The sequence below is a fragment of the Molothrus aeneus genome, chromosome 2 (assembly GCF_037042795.1).
Source record: "Molothrus aeneus isolate 106 chromosome 2, BPBGC_Maene_1.0, whole genome shotgun sequence".
Taxonomy (NCBI): Eukaryota; Metazoa; Chordata; class Aves; order Passeriformes; family Icteridae; genus Molothrus; species Molothrus aeneus.
The window spans coordinates 101,591,975-101,614,751 of NC_089647.1; the positions used below are offsets into that span (position 1 = coordinate 101,591,975).

Sequence of the window (22,777 nt, forward strand, 5' to 3'; positions counted from 1 at the left end):
GAGTGCCAAAATGAAGTATTTACATTTAAAAATTACTGTTATTTAAACCTCGTAAACATGCACCCATCACAAGTAAAATGGGAAAAAAACAAATTAAAGCAATTTGCTATTTCAGGTTGACATCAATCACTTGACCATGTATAGTGTGAAAAGCAAAAGCTATTAATCACTACAAGTTTCAGGATAAACAATCCTTCCTTTATATATACTGTGAAGTACTCTATTGCAGACTGATAGTGATGCTGGCTACCTAACTATTGTTAAAATACACTGAAGAATCTTAAAATTCTAATAAACTTCTTTAAACACAGCTGTGCTGATCTTGGGTGAGATAGAGTAAATTTTCTTTTTCTTTTTTTCATCACCATTTTAAACCCTATGGTCTGGTCCACAGGGGTGCAGATTTTAATAGACATATCTTTACATGGCTGGAACCATGAGTTGCATGTCATAAAAAATGCTTACAACAGCAGGAACCACTGGAGGAGAAGCCTTACAAGAAGCAGTGCAAGTGCAGCAGTGACCCAGCTTGAACTGGCCTTGGTGCCAATAACACAACACAAGCAACTTTTGCTTTTTCTGTCCTTTTCTCAACCCACGAGTTGTTTCATTTTTACTCTTCCAGTTCTCTCTCCAAGCCTGCTGGTGAGGAAGTGGCTGAGTGAGTGGTGTTTAGCTCCTGCTGGGATTACTCCATGAGAAAAGCTCAGGGCACACCAGTGACTGCAGGGTACGTGAGGAACAGAGCAGTTCCCATCAGCCTCACTGGCTGCTGACTTAAGCAATAACACCATGAGAGAGGCTGACAACATTGCAGGAATAAAAAGGGCATTACCATGGCTTAAGCAGCTGAATGCTTGCCTGTGAAACTGAATTCCACACCTGCTTCTTCCTACCCCACAGCTGCTGTGTGATGCTAGCCCAGTCACCTAAACTGGGATTTCAGAGAGGGGCTTGTTGACCATGCACTTATTAAGATTCTGAGTTTTTGAAGGAAAAAAAAATACCCCACTGAAACAGAAACAGTGATTTTGAAAAACAGAGCCCTCATTTTAAATGTACTTGGTAACAAACCAAATGCCTTCAGAGAGAAGAAAATTTCTAATAGTTTACCTAAGCAATTCACTTCTATCATCCTACTGTACCTTGGTATGACTTAGAACTTGAATAGTCTCTGATTCAACATCTGCAGTCTTCCACCTGCAAAATAGCTAAGCATCTACAGAACAATCAGTATGCCTGGTTCACACCTCAAAAAGACAGGTATTTCCATTTTTCATTCAACCTTTATACACAAATGAATAGTAAAGAAGCGGCATTTTAAACTTCTCAAAGAGTATTTGAATAATCCACATTTGTCTCCTTAGTTTTCTGTTCACGGATGAAGACAAATGAAGATTCCAGAGGTTGCTCATTTCTTGCTTTAAATCTGTGTATCCAGAACACTGAAAAAAACACTTATCAGTCACAGATGATCTGAAAACACCTGTTCAATAATTCTCCCTGTTTATATACTCTCAGTATATTAGAAATTTTGATATAGATGTCAGACTGACATAATGAGTAACTGTCTCACATCATGCATACTTTTCACTATGCCAAGTCATTAAGAATAACTTTTTCCTAATTTTTTTTCCACAAGCCAAAGAACCTACTAATTCTACAGGACATTTTTCTGCCCTATTTAGTATCAGAGAAGAAAAGAAACAGCAGAGTAAATTAAAAGCAGGCAGTTCACACTTGCCTGCCGCACTAGCAGTGTGCCAAGGCTCACACGAAACCATTTCCACTGCAGTGCTCTAGACTGGAGCCACGCAGCCCCAGAGAGCACACAGAAAAAACACCCCAAGCCTGAACCTCATTTGAACCTTGCCTGCAATTGGAGGGGAGGTGGGTATGTGGAATGAGAAAGGTGAACTTTATTTAACTTCTCCTGCGCCTCTGCACTTCCTACACTGGGTCATCAAAGGGAATGAAGTACAGGAAAACAAAACGGTTACATAACTGGATAACCTGGCCTAAGTGAAATTAAAGGGAGTATGAAATTCAACAATGAACATTGTCCCTTTCTCCCCAGCTGCAGTCAAATCAATTTTTAGGCCAAGCAGGTTAGATAAGCTTCAACCTTTCAGACATTTATCCAAACTAAACCATTTGAGAATCACTCATCATTTAATGTTGAATACCTTGGCTAGGGAACATAAAAAACCTGCTAAATCTGCACATCTCCCACAGGTCACACACTGGCCAACAACATATATTAAAAAAAATGGAGAAGTAAAATTATGCTGATCTTTATCTTATTATCAAAGAAATATAATAAGAAGAAAAGTAAACAAAATAGAAGGAACTCAAATAGAAAAAAGTTTCAGTACACTAAAGCTCATAAGTCTGGGTTAAACTAAGACCTCATTCCTTTCTTTATTTAAATATATAGCAAATTAAAAAAGTGAAACTTTCTTAGTCTGAGTCTCTTATTTTTCCCAAACATGTTTCTTAAAAACAAATATCAAGAGATGTCTCCATCATTAGCACTGGGAATTTTTACGTACCAAAGGGAGATATTCCACCTCATAACTATATCATAGATTTCTTCTTTATGTTGATGGACTCCCATACTGTCATTTAGGACCCACATAAAGCACAGTAAGTTATGCACAGAAAAAAAGTTAATTGAGGAAAGGCAGTATTATTAAAGTGCAAATGCAGATAAAGTTTGCATAAAGCCAGGGCATCATCTGTGAGCCAAGAGACTTGCACTCACATACAGATACTGAGTCCTTGATATAACACTCCGGATGCTGGGCAGATGTGGATCCTCTCTGCTATTTTTATCTTTCCTGTAAACAGTACAAGCTTTACGTGCCAGTCTAAAAGACTGCATGTGCTACTGAAAAAGTCCTGATGTACCACTCAATGCTGTAATTTAAAAAATTGGAAGCTTCCATTAAAAAAATGAGAGAAATCAATTTCAAGACAGTATGTAGAGATCAATAAAATCTAGAATTTTAGTAGAAGCTGGTCTTTCTAGAGTCATAGCCATTATCTACTTAGTCTTTAAGTATTCTATAAATACAGCACATACATAATTCTATAAATTCCAGCATGTAGACAGAGAATATTAAGCAGATGAACCTATTCCCTAAGATCTCTATAGAATCAGAGGAATATTAGTACTTCCAAATATTAGTACTTCCACATGAAATTGTGACTTTGCAACACACCTCCAAACATGGTCTCCAGCATTTTCCACCTCAAAAACATGGAATGGTTTAGGCTGGAAGGGACCTTAAAGGTCATCCAGTTTCAACCCCTCTGGCATGGGCAGAGACACCTCCACTAGTCCTGCTTTCTCAAGGCTCCATCCAACCTGGCCCTGAATACTTCCAGGGATGGGGCACCCACATCTTCTCTGGGCAGCCTGTGCCAGGGCCTTGCCACCCTCACAGTAAAGAATTTCTTACTTATATCAAATCTAAACCTGCCCCATTTTAGGTTGAAGCCATTCCCTCTTGGCCTAACTACAAGCCTGTAAAAGGTCCCTCTCCAGCTCTCTTGCAGCCCTCTTTAGGCACTGCAAGGTGCCAGAAGGTCTCCCCAGAACCCTCTCTTCTCCAGGCTAAACAGCCCCAACCCTCTCAGTCTGTCTTCATGGGAGAGGTGCTCCAGCCCTCTGATCATCTTCACAGCCTCCTCTGGACTCTTTTCAACAGGTCCACATCCCTCCTATGCTGGGTCCCCCAGAGCTGCAGGGATTCTCATCATAGCAGAGGGAGAGAATTCCCTCCTTTCCCTGCTGGCCCCACCACTTTGCATGCACCCCAGAATGCAGCTGGCTCTCTGGGGGGCTGGGCCACGTCAAGTTTCTCATCCACTAACATCTCCAGGCTAACCTGTACCTTGTCATGGTAAGAGGATGCAAGAAAGTTTAGATTTAAGATGCAAAATTTTGAATATTCATCTTTAAAATTGTCCAAAATACCCAAGCTTATGGAAATTAATGTGTTATTCTCCTCTGAATTTGTACTATATCATCACAGAGTCACTACTGCAAAACTAGGAATCTGAAGAGGCATTAAAGGTTAAAAAAAAATTTAAAATAACCAGCCATTATTTTTTGACTTGATCACAAGCCAGAAAGTCAAGACAGTTTCTGGTTTTTCCAAAACAACATGAAGACTTACCTGGGTTTGTTACTATAATAAGCAAAAAGCTAAGTTTATCAGTTCCACAATTTAATTATCATGAAATCAAGAAATCCATCTCAACCATTTTCAGACTTCATTCTGATTTGAATACTTTCTCCAGCTGACAACACCCCAAAACTTGTCAGTTATCTTAAGCCCCATAAAAAGCAGTAGTAAAAACAAGCACAGTGCCTGGCTTTGAGCTTGGTAATCATGTCCTCTTTTCAAACTGGGCTTAAAAAGACTGAAGCATACCAAACATCCATTGGCAAAGAAAATAACTGAAACACATATCTCAGTTCCAGAGAAGGCTGAGGTGATGCTGATAAAAGCTGACAGTTACTGTGTGAAACAGGATTGTGCACACAGAAGCTCTGCTAAGTGAGGCAGCCCAGAACCAAACAGTAACACAATTGTAAACATTAGCTTTTCTCCTGCAAATTTTTATTATCTACTAAGATTAGCACAACAGCAATGACTGTTAGAAAGCAACACACAGACAGAATACAGCCTTGTACTGTTTTCATTTACCAGTTCCCAACCTCAGTTTCACCTTGCCACTCTCCAAGCAAAGGCAAAACTAACAACGAATGTCTCCCTCAACACACAAATTAGCAGAAAGAAATTTCTTTCTTCAGCTTCTGAGTGAAAGGCAGCAACAGTGGAGTTAATGCAGCTATCTTCAGCTGAGTGAAATTATTATGGGCAGATATTTTTCTGCAATAGAAAAATCCTGCAGCTTTTCTCTGACTAAAGCAAAGACACTTGATTCAGCACAACTTCTTGTGGCTGATCTAGCCTACTAAATAGTTGTAAAAATTCTAAAGGGAAGGAGAGAGAAAGGACAGCAATCAAGTGGCAAATAATTCGCTACCCCAAGTTTAAAAAAGTAACTTCCCTGTTATTTTCCCTGCAATCAGTTTCACAGAATCTACCACTGCTTTTGACTTGCTTGGAGGCATCAAAGTACTACTATTCATGGAAAGCACTGCCAGCACCAGTAGAAAAGTGAAGAATTTTAGAGAAAGCTCATTATCATGCTGATTTAGATGGAAGTTTGTTTTCCAGAACTAGTGTATTTTTGGCATACACTTCAAAAGGTTCAGAAATCATGTGGTAAACATCTATCATATGATAAACACTTTGCAAATTGTTGAGAGGCCCTCGACCACCTGTGGTTGAGCTACAGTTCTGTGCATGAAGGGTTGTTTTACTGAACAGAATAAAAGCCCACAAAATGCAAAGAATCCAGACACATCTCCCTCCATAACATGATGCAAAATAAAATAAGATTATACTGAAGCAGGGTTAAAAAAGCACTTCAAGATTCTTCTCCTTGTGTTTTGCTTTAAAGAGATATTGCAGATTTTTAAAACACAATTTAAGCATAAAAGCAGTATATATTAGAATAGATACAGCTAAAAGTTATGCTGTGATCAACTGAAGTACTTCCCTTACTGCTGGATTTAGCTGTACCATCCCACATCAGCAAAAGGCTAGGGATGTAGTCCTAACAGTGTCATTACTGTTTCATTACATTTCAGATTTCTGCCTGTCATCAGAGCCCACTGCAGTTAAAGAAAGACTGTGCTAACCAAGGCTGGGATCATTTACCTTCAATGTAATAAAAGCTGGGGTACACGTTTTAAAGTCGTGAATCCCATTGGGCTTTGCACTCCAAGACATAACAGCTGTTGAACTACTGACTTAGACAAAACTTTAAATGCTCTGAAATATTACCAAAGAATAGCTGAGAAGTTTCAAATCCACCACCTTAAACACACAGCAGAATCATTGACCTCATCAGGCTGAGTACTACGAAGGATAAAAAAAGCATGAGTGGCTTCCCATGACACAGTGATCCAGTACTTGTGTCAGAATTCATGTCTTCTCTTTGCAGAGAACAGTGATGCAATTTTTGCTCCTGGCACATTTCTCTAACCAGCCCAACCTCCAAGGAAAAGGTGAAGATACGTGCAGCACTTATAAAGGAAGACAGGTGGGGTGAAATCACACTTTGAGACACGTTGGACACATTGGCTGCTCATTGAATGCCCCTTACCTCAGCTGACACAGGAGCTACGCTGTTTATATCCAGCCTGTGCCAGGGGGCAGGACAAAGCAACAGCTGCAAGGCCTCTCTTGGCTCAGCCTCAGGCACCCTTGCTACTGTTCAAAGGTAGCCTGAGGCTAAAGCAATTCACAGCCCTCCTGAAGTGCATGGCAACCAGAGCCTACTGTGTTCACAGAGTTCACCTGCAAGTGGCAAACCACATTGAAGCCCTCCTAAGAAAGACCCCACACACACCTCAGCTGTCTAATGTTAGCCACATAACACCCTTGCTCCTCGACATGCATGGAAGCACTAGCATGCCCTGAGTATCTCCAGAACACAGGTTTGCAGTCAGAGTTTGAATCTGAGGCTTGTGATGCTGACAGAAGATAGTTGGGCCATTGCATGAGACCTCCACACACAGCCCCACACCGTCCCCTTTCTGCAGTCCCTGATGGCAATGAGGCTTGTTCCTAGGACTGGAACACCAGGTGAGGATTGCAGGAGGAACTGTCTGAATGCATAATTAATGCACTCCAGAGATGGGGGAGCCAAGATATTCAGATATTCAAGATATGCCTTTGGTGCACGCTGGCCTGCAGAAGGGTATCAAATGCTGGCAGAGACTGGTCCAGCTGGTCTCCTGGTGCTGCAAGCAGCTTCCAGGTGGAGCCTCCTCCCAGCATGGAAGCCTGCAGCCTGAAGATGGGAAACACTGACTTTTTGATAGTGAGTGAAAACCACTAAGATCCAGTCACATGTGGAGATAAAATCCAAAAGCAGATGCATAGGTGCTTTGTTGCTTTGGAATGGTGAACTCTCCAAGGCTAAAGACTGTTGACCTGTACTTTTCCAGCCAAACCTGCTTATATTTTAAGCCTTTAGACATAAACTGTTGACCAAATCTGAGACTAAGTGGACCCAGCCACACCTAAACTCCTCTGAGTTTAGAAAGTAAGGGGGTCTCACTGAAGCTTGTAACTGGAGAGACCATGACCCTATTGCACTATTATCTGTTTTAATAGATTATAGTTATTTACATATTGCTTTACAGCCTAATTACAACAGTACTTAGACATTAAATTAGCAATAAATAATAATCATGCACATAATCATTGTATCCTACTTCTTGTTCTTGGCCAAGAGCTCTTGACTACTCTGACACAAGTCCATCTTGAAGAAACTAAAATATCTTGAGTTCTCAACTAGGTTTTGCACAAGTCCTTACAAGTCAGAAGATCTTTATCTCAAGGCAAACCAGGAACTTACCTTTTCTAGCCTGTAAAGGCTACCTTTTAACTAGCATGTGCAAGTGTGTTTAATTACTTACCTTTTAACTAGGACGTGCAAGGTTAATTTAACAATTAAAAAAGCAATGTATGATTACACTGATAAAGGAAGAGCATGACTGCAGAATGTAATATGAGCTACCACATATCTACCATAGTTTGCCTATTTTATGGAGGATGGAAATTAAAGCAATGTAATTAACCCACATAAGCAAACACTTCCTTTATTTTTGTTTAACCTAATTTTGAGACTGCAGGTCTAAGAGAAACAATTCTCACACCTATGAAGAACATGCTACACACAGCACAGCAAGACTGAGGAAGGATGCAATCACTGCAAAGGATATGAGGGGCTGGGAGTCACTGAAAGTCAACTTGAAATGCAAAAGGCAGAACTGGAGATCTGCTTGTCAGCATCTCACAGTCAAATGGCACAGTAGATTCCTTCAGAGCAAATTAGAAACTACATGAAAAATACGTTTGCATATACTTCTTAAAAAAATAAATAAATAAAAGGACCTTTAGAATTTGCAGACTAGTATGAATAGCCAGCACAGTTCTTTCCTCCTATCAGAGGAAAAAAAAAACTCTATCAGAAGAACATTCACTGATATGAAGAATTCCAGAAAATGCTGCGAGTTTTATTTTTTAAAAAATAAATTAAACAATCTTAAAAACAAACAACCAAAACCCACTTTACTGCAGTGTTTTCAAGAGCCATGTGACAATAATTGGTCTTCAGAGCTAAGGCAGTTCAATAGATGCAGTTGTTCCTTTTTTCAGAATAATCTTACATGTTCAAATTTTTGAAGTAATTTGTAATGTTTGTAATGGGTGTAAAAGCTTCTAAGTCTATTTAGTGAGACTCAATTTGACTTATAATCACACAGTGAAAAATATTACTTGCAGAGTAAGTTATAAAAAAACCACAAACACACCATTTGTGTTGTGTATCATGCAGAATATAAGGTTTGAAACCATCTAAGGAAGATGAAGGTGCATGAATCACAGAATCAATCAATCACAGAATTGATTAACTAGGTTGGAAAAGACCTCTGAGACCATCAGTCCAATTGTGTCCTGTACTTCATCAAAAGCAGCATGGATGGCAAGTCAAGGGAGGGGATTCTCCCCATCTACTCTGCTTTTGTGAGACCCCACCAGGAGTGCTGCATCCAGCTCTGGGGTTTCCAGCAAAACAAGGGTGGGGACCTGTTTGAGAGGTTCAACAGGAGGACTGTGAAGAGATGATCAGAGGGCTGGAACACATCTCCCAGGAAGGGGGTTGGGGCTGTTTTGCCTGGAGAAGAAAAGGCTCTGAGGAGACCTCATAGCACCTTGCAGTACCTAAAGGAGGCTTCAAGAGAATTGGAGAGGGACCTTTTACAAAGGCCTGTAGTGATAGGGCAAGGGGAACGGCTTCAAGATGAAAGAGGGCTGATTTAGATGACTGTGAGGATAGTAAGACACTGAAACATATTATGCAGAGAGTGGATACCCTATCCCTGGAAGTGTTCAATGCAGTCTGGACAGGTTTAGTGAAACCTGTGTTTAGTTTAGTGAAACCCCATGTCAGAGGGGTTAAAACTGGATGACCTTTAAGGTCCCTGCCAACCTAAACAGTTTTATGACAGTAATATGTAGACCTGATGGTTGTTACTGTCATTTAAAACCGGCCTCACACGCTTGGATATAAAAGGACTACAATACTGGTGTATTAAAGGGTTTTGTTACCAGAATATTTGGTTTGATGTCACAATGCAGAGCTTTGCTGGAGACACCTGAAGTCACTCTAGGTGCGCAGCACCACACAGAGATAAAAGATCAGGTCCCAACAGCTCTGCTGTTTTACTGAAGCAGCACAGTATCCAGCACAGCCTCTCATCCACCACCTTCCTGTTCTAAAGATGGCTGGTTTGCTTCTCTTGGTACTTTTGTGTTCTGTGGTATATATATCTCTTGAGATTGAAAGCAAATACACCCCTAGCCATTGAGTGACCTCTGTGGAAAAAGAAAGGAAAGAAAAGATTTTAAGTGTTCCTCAGAGAAAAAGCAAACCCTGCCTGCTGAAGTAAGCATCATAGCACTAACCCTTAACTCCACCACTGCTCCCTGTCACACCCAGGGGCAAAGATAAACTGCAGCAGGAAGGTATGATGAAGTTTGTTTAGAAGTTATTGCCCTCACCTGTCATTCCTGTCAGAGACTGCACTCCCTGCAGCAGAGTCAGCAAGGGAAGCTGTGCCAACAGCTAAGCTACATGGGTTACCATGCTGTATATTATCCTAAAGCAGTGACAAGTGTTTACTGCACCTGATGCACTCAGCCCTCAGGCTGAAGAAGCTGAAGCATCCCTGCCAATTCTGAAGTGGGGACACTGGCCTTCTGAGGTTAGAGGGTTTCAGGGCAGGCAGCTGAGGAACAGGCAATGATTCCCCCAGCAGGTGCCAGAGCCTGAAAATTAGGATCCAGAAAATTTATTTCCTCCTTCCCCTTTCACAGTGTAACACAAAGAAAAAGGGTTTCAGGGACAAGAAAATCAGGTTAAGAGTGGTTCAACTATGGTATAGAAGGAAGGAGGACCCATGTTTCAGTCTCTGTTTAGGCTCACTCCCAAGTCTTGGCTGTGGATGAAGACAAGTCTGCAGAGACAGGTATCACACCATGCATTTTGGGGCTGCCTTACAACACAAGATATCGATTAGAGAAATTCACATACAGCAAAACAGCAGAAACAGACTTCAAAATATTCCCCTATATTCACAAATTACCTGAGAGTTCCCTGGATTGTCAGAGGAATACTCAGATCAGCATTTAGTTCTATTTCTCAGTACACCACTCACTCTCTAGCCTGTCTTCCTTTCAGCTGAGTTTCATCCTGCTGACTGTATAATTTCTAAATGCTGTGGCCAAATGGTCAAAGAAATATTCCAAGCCTCAAAACAGATTGCTGCACATCCCTCATGAGGGAAAAGTATGATCAGCTACAGAGACAGGATTTCATAAACCAAAATGGGAACACTCAAAACCTGTATAACTGTACTTAGTACACTCCTTCCCTTAACACTGTAGCTTAACCCTATTGCCTGGTACTTCAGGCACTAAGACTTGATAAAGTTTTGAGTAGATAAGGAAAAGCTACATTTTTTCTATCTAACATCACCCTTCCAGATGGTGAGACATTTGACTTTGACATCATGTTTGCTTTCTTAGTACATTCAGAACAGAAAGATCCTTTGCAGCTATTAATCATTCTAGCTGTAACATCACTATATCCAAGTCACACTCACCTTTTCATTGTGTCTCTCAAGTTGTTTATGAATGCACTACAGTGCCTATAGTTTGATTTTCTTCATGGCATAATTCTGAAGAATTCTAAAAATTCTCAATTAGCTCCTAGGCTCACTGTTCCTAGGGAAAATTACTTTTATTCTTTTATTTTCTGCAAAAAAAGCTTCACACTACTTGCCAGTTTTAGTTTAAAAATATTACCTTTTTTTCTTCCCAGAGATACAGTCAATGTGTGCAGGCATCCTTGTTGCTCCTCTATTAGGTAGGTATCATTGCCCATTTTTGGAAAATATAAATTACTTTGCTGACAGCTTGTTTCTAGCCCACACTGAGCAAAGAAATCTTATTTTTTTCTTTTACCAAGTTTTTAACTCATGACTTTTAAGTTTGCTTTCACAAGTGCTGTAGTTCTCCTTTAGCAAAACAAAACCTTAGAAAGCTGAGTGATTTCTTAAGATCAGGGTCACCTGCATTACCTGCAGGTCTGCAATATCTAACTAAAGGCATAAGCCATGCTTCCATTCACAATAAAATTTCAAATTATGGGAAGTCAGTAATGACTACACTCAAGGTAAAAAACACATATACTCTGATTATAGAATTTAAGTGGGTTTGCAACACTTTTCTCAGTGTTCTACTGAAAAATCATCTACTAAAAAATCTGCCTGCAGACAGGAAAGAGGTTTCTGTTGAAGTTTTTTGTGGCACTCTGTCCTTAAAGTTTGCTGATTTTGTCACAAAAGGTACTTATAGATTCATACTAAGTAAGGTCAATAAACCACTTTGGAGGGCGTTTTCTAATGGCTGAGTACAGGCTACAATTTCAGGCACAGTCAGGGAAAAAGGCTAATAGATAACATTTTTAACAAACAGCCATCAATACTACTCACAATGAGATGGTCTTTTGGTCTTTGCTGCTCAGTCATTAAGTATTAGTAGATGGTTAAGGTTCCACTAGTAAACCAAGGGAAGACAACAGGCCAGCACCTCTTAGAGAGCCCATCACTCGATACAAAGCAGGGGGAATTGCTTTTCAAGGTTCCGCCCCTCAGCTACATTAAGTAAAAATACACTGTAAGAGATATCTTCAGTGTGGAAAACACCTGCTTAATATCTTACCCAGGCAGCAATAAAACTTCTTTAGATTGTTTTCTTTTTAAAGTAAACACATGGGAACTTCCTAACACAAAGTTCATTGTGAGCCATAGGAGTGTTCACATGAACACCTATTCTTAACGGTGTTCTTAAGAACTGAAGAGATGCCAGCAATCCTAGGCATGCATTACTAAGTAGTTAACAACCTAAGAAGTTGTCCCCATGGCTGATCTCAAATTGTTGCTACAGGAAAGAAATCCACAAAAAGTCTATTTTTAACAGTCTCCTTTGGAACAATTCCAGATTATGGACTATTCAATTACTTTTTAATTGAAAAAAAAAAACAACTGGATATAAGAGTGTTGAAGGTGTATCCAGTAACAGGGGCCTTACTATTACAAAGTGGTATTAATCAGTGATAAAATGATCCTGGTCCAACAAGATGACTTGAATCAAAAGTCTGCAAAGTTAGGGCACATTCCTAGAGAAGAAGCACTCACTTCAGAATGCAGTGATTTAAGAACCCCTTTTAAATAGCTGTTTCAGACTCTCAGTACAACACAGAGCAGGTGTCTGTCTAATACATTAATAGCACTATTAGCAGAAACAGAGGAATAATTTTGTGTTGATGAGTGCATTATTCTTACCTTCAGAGTGGCTATAAAAGAAATTGCTAGGTTGTGTTTGTGTACTAAGATGCACAAAGAATGTAGTACATACTTGTCAACCTTGCTAGCAGAGACATAAAAAAAACTCTGACTGGGGAAAAACACTAACAAAAAAGGATGTGAGGTTCCTCAATATTTGGGTGACTTATTGAGATGAAATGGACTCATAATCACATGAGAATTTAAAATACAGCTAAAGTTTTAGGAAATATTCTTTAACACATCTCATGAGGAAAACAAAGTTCTTATGAAAGATGAACTGTGAAAGATGGACTTAGAGTACTTTCCATTTTGGAGTTTGTCAATTTCCGGCATTTCCTTATGCTGGCTCATACAGATAGGAGAAAAACGTTTGTCTGCATGCCAGCAAAATGCCCACATACTGACCTTGATTAGTTTATAATACCTATTGGTTCAGAAGCTTCCAATGTGTGCTCAAAAAGCTCACAGTTCTGTGCCATAGTGCCAAATCAGCCAGGTGTTTTTGAGTAGAGAAGGGACACCAGCTTTCTTTAGAACTGACAGACACCTGTCACCAGCTGGAACCTGAACGGGGTGGGCAATACCCACAAGTCTTCCTCAGGGCCCTTGTTCAGAGCAATACAGAGCCATAGACTTTGCTCACAGACAATTTCACCATCCAGGCTGGAGTGAGAGTGGTGAACATGAAGCCTCTGGCCAGGCCAGATCAGAGGCTGGTGTGTCTTTGTCCTGTGTCTCACTCTAAGCTCCCCATCAGGCTGGGACCTGGAAGAGGGTTCTTAGCAAGCCACCCCAGCAGGAGCTCGGCTACTCTTTAAGACTCGGTTGGTGCTGTAGGATCCACAGTCCTGCTGGGACAACGCACCGTGGCGATTCAATGAGCTGCTGTAAGAGCCTCAACTTTTTTCTCACCTTCTCCTGCTCCCTGTGCTGGCCGCATTACATGAGGATCCCTTCGCACCCATCTCGCTGTTCCCACACCCCTTCCCAAGAGCCCCGCTCTCCCTGTCCCCCGGCACCACCTTCACCGAGCGCTCCCGTCCCCGCCGGCCGCGTCCCTGCACGACCCGGGAGGCGGCGCAGGGCAGGCTCCAGCCTGAGCCCCCGCCCCGCGTCCCGCCTCAGCCCAGCCCGCTCACCCGCATCGTAGAAGGCGTCCAGCACCGCCGTCTCGCCGAAGTCCAGCTCGCCGAAGTTGACGGTGCTGAGCTGGGCTCCCTCGGCCTCGCAGGCTCGCAGCAGGCACTGCCGCGCCCCGGCCTCGGGGCTCCTCGCCCCGGCGCCCGCCTTGGGCGGGTCGTTCAGCACGTACACGGCCCGCAGGCAGCGCGGCCGCGGGGCTGCCGAGCCCACCTCCGCCGCCTCCGCCTCCGCCGGGCCCCCGGCCGCCAGCTCCGGCTCCGCGCCGGGGGGCGCCGGCTCCGCGGCCGCGCTGCCGCTCACGGGGCTCTCCATAGCGGCGTCGAGGGCTGAGGGGAGCGGGGGCTGCCGGGAGGTGCTCAGGCGGGGCCGCGTCCCATAGCGAGCAGCCGGGCAAACCCCCGGCGAGGCGGCTCCCTCCCTCCCTCCTCGTTCCGGCCCCTCTGCCCGCGCTTCTCTCCGCTCCCGGGCGGACGGGCACGGAGACGGGACGAGGCGCGTTGAAGGCGGCCGGCACGGAGCGGGGCTCGGCTCAGCTGGGCACCGCCCTCCCCGAACGAGACAGCCCGGGCAGCCCAGCGCGGAGTCCGGCTCCACCCCGCCGTGCCTTCCCGGGACAATGCGCCCGCTCCCGTCCGCGACCTCGGCGGCTCTGAGAGGGAGCGGCGCCGTCGGGGCGATCGCGCCCCGTTTATCTCCTGCCCTGCCCGCCCCTCGCCGGCAGCAGCGCCCCCGCGCACCGCCCGCGGAGCGGAGGCAGCTGCTACCCCTTTGTCTTCCCTCTGCTCCATCGCAACTTCTCCCCTGCTGAATCCCCCATCCAGTTGTTTACACGACTTTGACCACATTTAGACTGTGTCAGAAGTTTGGGTAATAGTTCATCCTTAACTTCCTTCTCTTTTCTTAATCATCTCCCACGATCATGACAAAATCAGCTTCTCGTAACTCTGTGGCAATTCCCGGCTTCTTTATAAGAACAAAATTATTTTTTGTTTTCTAACCCGTTTTTCTTATTAGCTGCACTGGTGATGGCAGCCTAGGGTTCGGCACTGCTACTGGTCCAGGCACTGGTGCATGTGCCCGGATAACTTAATATCTCAGCCTTGTACCCCAGCTGTCAAAAGTCACCCTACAGAGACCACAAGCAACTGGTGATCAAGGGAACAGTGGAAAAGCACAGGCCGCCTGCAAATTTGTGTTTGAAGTAGTAAACCTATCTGGAATGTTTTTCATTTTATTTTCCTCTCATGGTGACAGATGAGGTTTTAGACAAAGAGTGTCTTCACCTTTTGCTGCAGTGTGAAGACTATGTGGCAGTCAGAGACAATGATTTTACCCCATGCTATAATCATGGAAACTGGGAACTGTTGAGGTTGGAAAAGACCTCTAACACCATGGAGTCCAACTGTTAACCCAGTACCACCATGTTCAGCACTTAACCATAGCCCCAAGTGCCACACCCACGCCTGAACACCTCCAGGGATGGTGACTCAACCACTACTCTGGGCAGCCTATTACAATGCCTCACCATCCTTTCAATGAAGTTATACAACAAAAGCAACAATCAAAGGCTTACAGCATGGTATTTCCTCTCAAGGTGTCTGTCACTTTGGGATTAGAATAGATTTACTTAGAGAATATGAGAAATGCATAGGCTTAAGTTTAATTGTAACTTGCTTACAACTTAACACGAATAGGCCCTGCACAAAACACTATTGGTTAACTTGAAATGAGCTCCCTTTGTCAGCATGGCTGGCTCAGCAGGGGAGGAAACAGAGAAAGACCAGACACTTCCAGATGAGGGCCGAGACCTTGGTACCCAGTAACACAAAGGAGGGTCCCAAGGCTGCACCAAGCTGCAAGATAAGAGCAGTTAATGGCCTGTCCATGTGGACATGGATAAAGAATCCAGTGAGATGTTGGAAGATCCTGGACCATAAATTTTTGTTGGATCAAGAGACATACATAGGGCACATGAAGATCTTGTGCACAGACTGTGAGGGTGTGAAGGCACGGGGATTTCTTTATTCAGAGTCCCTGTCCAGCAGCTTAAGCAAAAATAAACCAAGTCTGCCCCAAACCCAGGGTCTGATCTCTGTGACACCAGGGATTGTTAATAAGAATTAAAGTAGCCAGTATTTCTAAGAAACAGTCCAACGTGAGGATAGCACAGTGCTGTACAGTATTCATGTTTGCTTAGTGGCTTATAAGGATTTTAGAGACAATGTGGATAAATAATTTAACAGGCAAACCTATTTCTCATTTTGGAAAGTTTGGGGCAAATAAACCTTTGAACTTGGTCCACAGGTTGGGGATGTGTATGTACTTTTTTGACAGAAGCACCAGAATATGAGACTTTGGAGGAATGACATGGCCATCAGAGATCCCCCCCATTCCTGGCAGCTTTCCTCTTTAGGCAGGAGTGAGCTATTGTATGACACACCAAGTCTATTAGCCTTGATCCAGTAATGCACCACTTACCTGATATAACAGGAGAAAAATCGAAGTCTGCATTTAGAAGATAGACAGTGTGCACATTGAGCCTTCCATCAATAAAAAGCACTAGCACATAAGTTTATGATCCTCCCCAACACCAATCCTACTTTGTACTTTTTGAATTATAAAAAAGTTTGTTTGAACAGCTGCTATTAGAAACTGGAAAGTACAGTGCTGTCAAAGTTAAGGGGTTATTTGCACAGGAAAGCTGTTCTCTTCTTCAAGAACATTCTTGGGCTTTTGGCAACTAACATGCAAAAAACCCAAATTGCAATTAAATGTGTTTAGAACAATATATGCATGGTGTGGTGGCTTCTGTAATCTTGAAAATTGTTTTAGTGTCAATTTTCAACAAATAGGCTGGGAGTGCTTAGTGGGATGCCACTGAGGCATGGTAAATAAGCCTTTTGTGCCTTCCAGAGGTTATAAAAATTTGGGTTGTTCTACATCTAAGACATGTCTTCAGGTTTCATTTAGCAGTTTTTATTATTTGTTACTTCTTTAAATTACTTGTGGAGAGGTCTGTCTCTTTGTCTTGAAACAGAGTGATAGTTTCTTAGTAGATATTCTACATGATGATAAATAAGAAAAGGGCATTTCCCCCTTTTCCTAATTTTATTTGTCTTTCAAATAATATCCTCACTATTCCTTGGACATGTTTCCTAACAATCTATCATTGATTTTCAGTAGTTTAACCTGGTACAACTTGTTCAGAGTTTGTATGCTTTCTTTCAAGCTAGAAACAAGGACCATTTTTAAATGAAGAAGCTTCATTTTACAGGCTGTGACTGTCATGAGAAACTGTGGCTCAGTGCCTGACATTTCCAGTGAGCAACAGTATCTTCAGATCTTGCAAGTCACCTGAGTGAGAATAAATAGGAGATCAGACTTTGGGGTATTTGAACTGTTTCTGTGCAAATCAAAAAGTGTAAAATGTAGAAGGAAAAAAAACTGAGTCACTCTTTCACTCTTTTTGGAAAAGTGTGCAAGAATGAGGTTATAGAAAGAGCCACTCTGCCCCTGGAGTTGCCTATTTAAAAGGCCAGGGCAAAAGTTAATATTCAGCTTCTATATCACTTTCCAAGACTTTCTGCCTTTACATAGAACCCAGCTTAAAAAAACCAAGCCCAGTTTGTGAAGTCAACATTTACTCTTGTACAGAACTGTAAAGATGATGGTACAATTTTCTCAGTCAGCACTTTGCACCTGTCAAATCCACTTAGTGCAGAATATTAATTACCACTTCTGCAAAGAAAATAGATGTCCTTGAAACCACCTTTTTTTTTTTTTTCATTTTGCAAATCCCTGAGTAGCATAACTGAGCTAAGGGAAGTGATTCCTTCCTTTTTTTTTTCTCCAGGGCTAAAAACTTTCAGTTCAAACTGTAAAGGTATATAAATTTCAAACTGTAAATTTATATAAAGTTTGACTCCACAGGCAAATATGCCACCTTTTCCCTAATGCATATACAGCTACAGCCTCCCTTTTTTAAAAAAAGAAAGCACAGACTAGAACAATCATAAAGGTTAGTCTGCAATTTCATTGTTCTCTGACATTTTCACCTATAAAGAAGCTCCTCCCATTTTATGGAGTGTAAGGGAAAGCCAAGCTCTCTTGGCTCAGGTAAGTAGCAAATAAACCAGAAGACATCTGGGTCCATGGGGATCCTGCAGATTTGAGCTGTTCCGCTGAGGTGCAAAGCCACCTGGCCACGCCCTGGCAGTGTTTGCTGAAGGATGCTCACCAGCACAGTGTTCTGGGCATCCATCACACCTGCTGCAGAGGTGCCTGGGAATCCACCCACAGGTACTTGGCACTGACCACCCCACTTTTGGGCACAGACATAGCCATGGGCACATCTCCCCTGCCCTTGTGTCCCAGGCAGAGAGCCACAGCTCAGGCAAGCAGCAGCATCCTGGGCAAGCCTCCCCAAGGAGCTCCATCAGGGTGACAGCTGCCTTGCATGAACATGCAGCCTAAAAGCCTGAATTCTACACCCTAGATGTGAGGTTTTTTTCCTGTATTGTGAATATCAGGCATTAGGGAAAATATTTGAATGTCCAGATTGTTTCCTGGCAAGCCACTGTACCAACTTTCCACAGGATAATGCAAGTTGTGGTGTTTAAACTATTCCAGACAAACATTTTGTTAATGGATCTTTTGGTGTTACTGCTACTAGTGTGCTACTCCATTTATTTTCATTTACAGTGAGCAGATCTCCAGGTAACCCTACAGATACTGCTGTCACATGATGACAAGGAAAAGGATTGATTTCTTTACTGAACAGGATTTTTTTTTCCTGAAGTATGAATCCAGAGAAAATATGTTTTAATTTTCAAAGTCATTATGTAGAAACCTTACTAGCTATTCAAAAAATTTTTTTAATTCTCCCTATGAATAATTCTCCCTAATAAACTGCTTGGATCTGTTCAAAGGTCAGATTAAAAATACTAACTCTGTATAAATGAAATCTAAGCAACAGGTATAATTATTGAAGAAAATCTTAATGAAGATGACTTAAAAATGCTATAATGCTTTAAAAGTTGACTTTGCAGAAAAGCACATCTCTTTTGCAAGGGGGTAACTTGGATGTCTCAGTCACGTGAAGTTAAAACACCTTGGCCACCAGATCATCACTGGAACTGCATTCAAAGTTCTCAGGGATTCCTCTTGCTTTTACTTCAGTGGGCAGTGTGACACCTCACAAGCTCATTTGGCCTGATAAAGAATGAAGGCAAAGAAAGTGACTGCTGGGTGTAAGAATATAATCCCTAGCACAGCTTTCTGTTCAGACCCACTCTTTTGCACAGAGAAGCACATTTGTTGCACAGAGCATCTGCTCCTCAGCACCCCTTGCAAATGAAGGACAGAGTGACATCCTGTGTGACAGACAAGGTTACTCAAAGGGAGATCTTTCCCCTTCTTTGCTCTCTTCCTGCCTTGGAGAATAACAACTGTATAGATATGCCTTGTGTGCTCACATGCACACAGAGCAGTGTGATCAATTCAAAATTGGCTTTGACTCCAAATTCCTAATCTTATTTTTCAGTACATCTGGCACCCTAATCAAAAAAATCTTGCTTTCGGATTTTGACTAGTTATATGTCAAGACTTTGGGAGCAGGGATGACTAAGGAATGCAAGGTAGCAGTGAAAAAAGTGTACAGGTATTCTCAATAACTTCCATAAAACCAGAATTTCAATTACAGAGGAATGCCTGCATTTGAAATAATAAAATAAACCAAACCAACAGACCACCACTAAATAACATAGCAAAGTGAAGGAATAAAAGCCCACTCAACCTTTCCTGAATCTCTGTCAAAGCAGAACTCATAATTTCTGTATGCCTGATAGCTGGCATTTCTTTCTATCAGACAGCTAGATCATATCAATGACACAAGACTTGGCCACATGCTTTTATAAAATTTGCTTAAAAGCTTTATTCTGATTTAGGTATCTATGGCTCTCTGGACTTTCTTACTCAGTTCATGAACTGAGGAACAAACAGCCAGAAGATAACTCAAGTTCTCTAAAATACAGTTTTTAACCAATTAATCAAACCGAAACCCCCTTATCTCCAGTTTACAACACATTTCAAATAACTTCTAGTTTTTATATTTCAGATGGCAGAAAACCAAACAGGCCCCTACTCAGGGTCCCTTGGACCCTGAAATTTCTGAACCCTTACTAAGATGACTAATGTTAGAGAAAACCTCAAGAAAACCTGGGGAAAAGGAAATCTTTCAACTTAGGAGGATGGAGTCTTCATCTGACTGTCTATAAAATTCTGAATATTTGTATTCAAGTACTAGATGTTCATAAATAATAATATAAACCCTAGATTTCTCCACTCATACAGCATCTTGGCATGATGTTTTCTCCTCTGCAGTTCTTTCCAATCCAGCAGGCCCTGGGGGTGAGAAATACACATTTCCCTAGGGAAAAAGGAGCAGCTGCTTACAAGCAGCAACTTCAAAAGGTCTGGTTTAAAAATTTTGCATGGGCAGAAGATTAAATATTCTTACCAGGACTGATAAGTTTTCTTGTTTTCAGCTTGATCAAAATATCTAGACTTCTTAATGTGCCATGGCTCAGTGGTTTTCATATCATTTTAACAAAATATTGTCACTTTTAGTCATTCTCAAGTTGTTTCTCACTGAAGAAACATTCATGGTAAAAACTACCTGACTATTAATTTTTATTCCAGTCGAGCAATTGTATCTACTGATTAATGAAAGCCCAACAAAATTGTGTCAGGAAAGACAACCTGGTTACACTCCTATTGTAAAAACAATGGAGAGGACTAGAATATGTGGTTCATTTGTATTGACATTTAGGTGATTTTTATATTGCTGTAGATGCCAGATAAATGAGGATACATGGAGTTTAGAAGCCTGGCAAAAGCAAAGCTCTCAGTGCTGTTTGAAAATATTTTAAATATTTGTAATCACAAGGGTTTTGCGGTTACCAGTTGGGACTGTGAACAGCAAAGGAGTCCTGAGGAGCTGCTTTAAACTGACAAATAAAAAACGTATCTGTTATGTTGATACTCACTTTTGTAATAGGTATTAATGAAAGTTTCATCTATTTAAGCATTTAGTAAAATTTCAGTAAGAATTCTTCAGTTGCACCTGCTTTTCTCCTTGTTAAGGCAGTCAAGAAATTGCAACATTATTAAATACGAGCTTGATATGTGAAGAGAGAAATTTACCAATGTCCAAAATAGGGGCTGTTTTGTTTTCTAAAAAAGTACTATTAAGTAATTCACCTTCATGAAGTAGCAGTGTGAAAAGTCATGGGAGAAGCAGGCAGTTATATGCAGGAGCACAGCTGAGGCACCCAGCAAGACAGCAACATCAGCCTGTCTTGAAATTTCTGGCAACTATTTTCTCAGCATGCATGATGCTCATGTTCTGAAGGTGTGAAGGCATTAGCATTGGGTCGGACTTTAATATTTGGCCATGGCTAGGTGGAGTTCTCAATACTTTTAATGGTGGAATCCAAATGTGTGTAACAGTCAGCAGTGAGGTCCTGAAGCTCTCCTGGTTACTCAGTGAGACCTCTGTGTGATGCCAGACACTTCTCTGCTTTGTCAACTTGCATTACATTTATTCTTTGCTAGAGCAGTGTCACATGCTCGAGACCATTAAAGTTGCTGCCAAATAACATGTCACTCCTGTACAGTTAGAAAATTTAATGGCCAGACACAATGTCACTCAAATGCAGTCCCTTTTTAGATATCTATCTGCCAGAATGATAGGAATCATTACAGAAAATTTTATAGTGCCATAAGCGAGACCTTCAGCCCATCTCTGTGTCAAATCACATTTCTGTCAAAATGCCAAAGAGTTTCTTCCTGTACTTCACAGTAAAAAGCAATTTAAATAATAACCTGCTTCCTGTTCTAATCCAACACACCTAGAAAACACTGAGCATTCCTGACCTTTCTGTAGGAACCAATACATTCTTTGCTAATAACCTTGTAATAGAAGCACCTACCTCTTCTTTTTATTTGGGAAATTCCAAGTAATGGCTGTTTGAGGGAAAGAGCTGAGTTGGTGATAGCAGTAAGATTTCTGGAAGCAGTATTAAAAGGTATCCTTTTTATTACTGCGCAGACTTTTTTCCTCTAGAAGTTTAAATCCAGTTGTAAACTGAATTATTTCAGTATTGCACTGGAGAGTTCTCAGCTATTCACAGAGCAACAAAGTAGAAAATCAGGTTAGTACTTTGGCACACACAGGCCCGTAGGACAAACATCAGATACTCTTTCTTAAATCCCTGAATGGAAAGACCAACAGGTTGCAGATTTCCTTATGACACACACCCTGCTGTAGCATGAAACCAACCTGAGGAGAGTCACATTTGCTTTCTATTTAACAGAAAGAGGCACAGCAACATCTTGGTCCAGCACATCTTGGTCCAGCCTAAAAAATTACTCCAGCCAGAGCCTGCAAAAGGCAACCAGCTTACCTGAGCAGCATCAGCACTTTCATTTAGGCAGAGGCTGTGGGCCGTGTCCTTAAGTGGGCAGTTCCTCTTCTCTGTATCACTGGGGTACTGGGACATTTCTAGAGTAGGAAGGTGTCAGATTTGGGACAAGAGGAAATTTAGAGTCTGAGATTGCTCCTTTTTATAATTATGCAGGGGAAGGCTGAGGAAGTATGAGGCCTGAGTCAGAGCACACAGAAGGTGAGTGAAAATGGGGATAGGAGAATTCAGGCTCACCCCAGACTTGCACCCAGCTGGAGAGAGCACTGGTGACATCTGGGAGTTCTGAATCAGCACTTAGACTGAGTCAGCCTTATTGAATTTAAGAGATCTCAATTAGATCAAGTCCAATATCGAAGCCTGTAGTTATTGCAGTAATGTGACATCCTTCTTGTGTTAAGAGCTCCCCAAGCAGAGGTTACAGAGCTTATTTCTGAGGTGAGCAGGTTCTTCAGGTTAGAACATCATTTTTCCATTCCCCTGAGATCGGTGACACACCAGGCACAACTGTGAAATCATGGCACAAACAACCTGCACCTCCCACAAGAAACATGCCAAACATTAGTGAGTGAGCTTTCTCCAGCCA

General features: G+C 41.9%; 1 protein-coding gene across 1 annotated transcript in view; it reads right to left on the reverse strand.

The window, feature by feature from the left end:
* Positions 1 to 14,020, reverse strand: part of MAP3K15 (mitogen-activated protein kinase kinase kinase 15) — an 80,529-nt gene extending 66,509 nt beyond the window's left edge. Inside the window, exon 1 of the mRNA XM_066571646.1 lies at positions 13,705 to 14,020. Within this exon, the coding sequence (XP_066427743.1) occupies positions 13,705 to 14,020 (316 nt within the window). The remainder of the gene's footprint in view (positions 1 to 13,704) is intronic.
* Between the last annotated feature and the right edge of the window lie 8,757 nt (positions 14,021 to 22,777).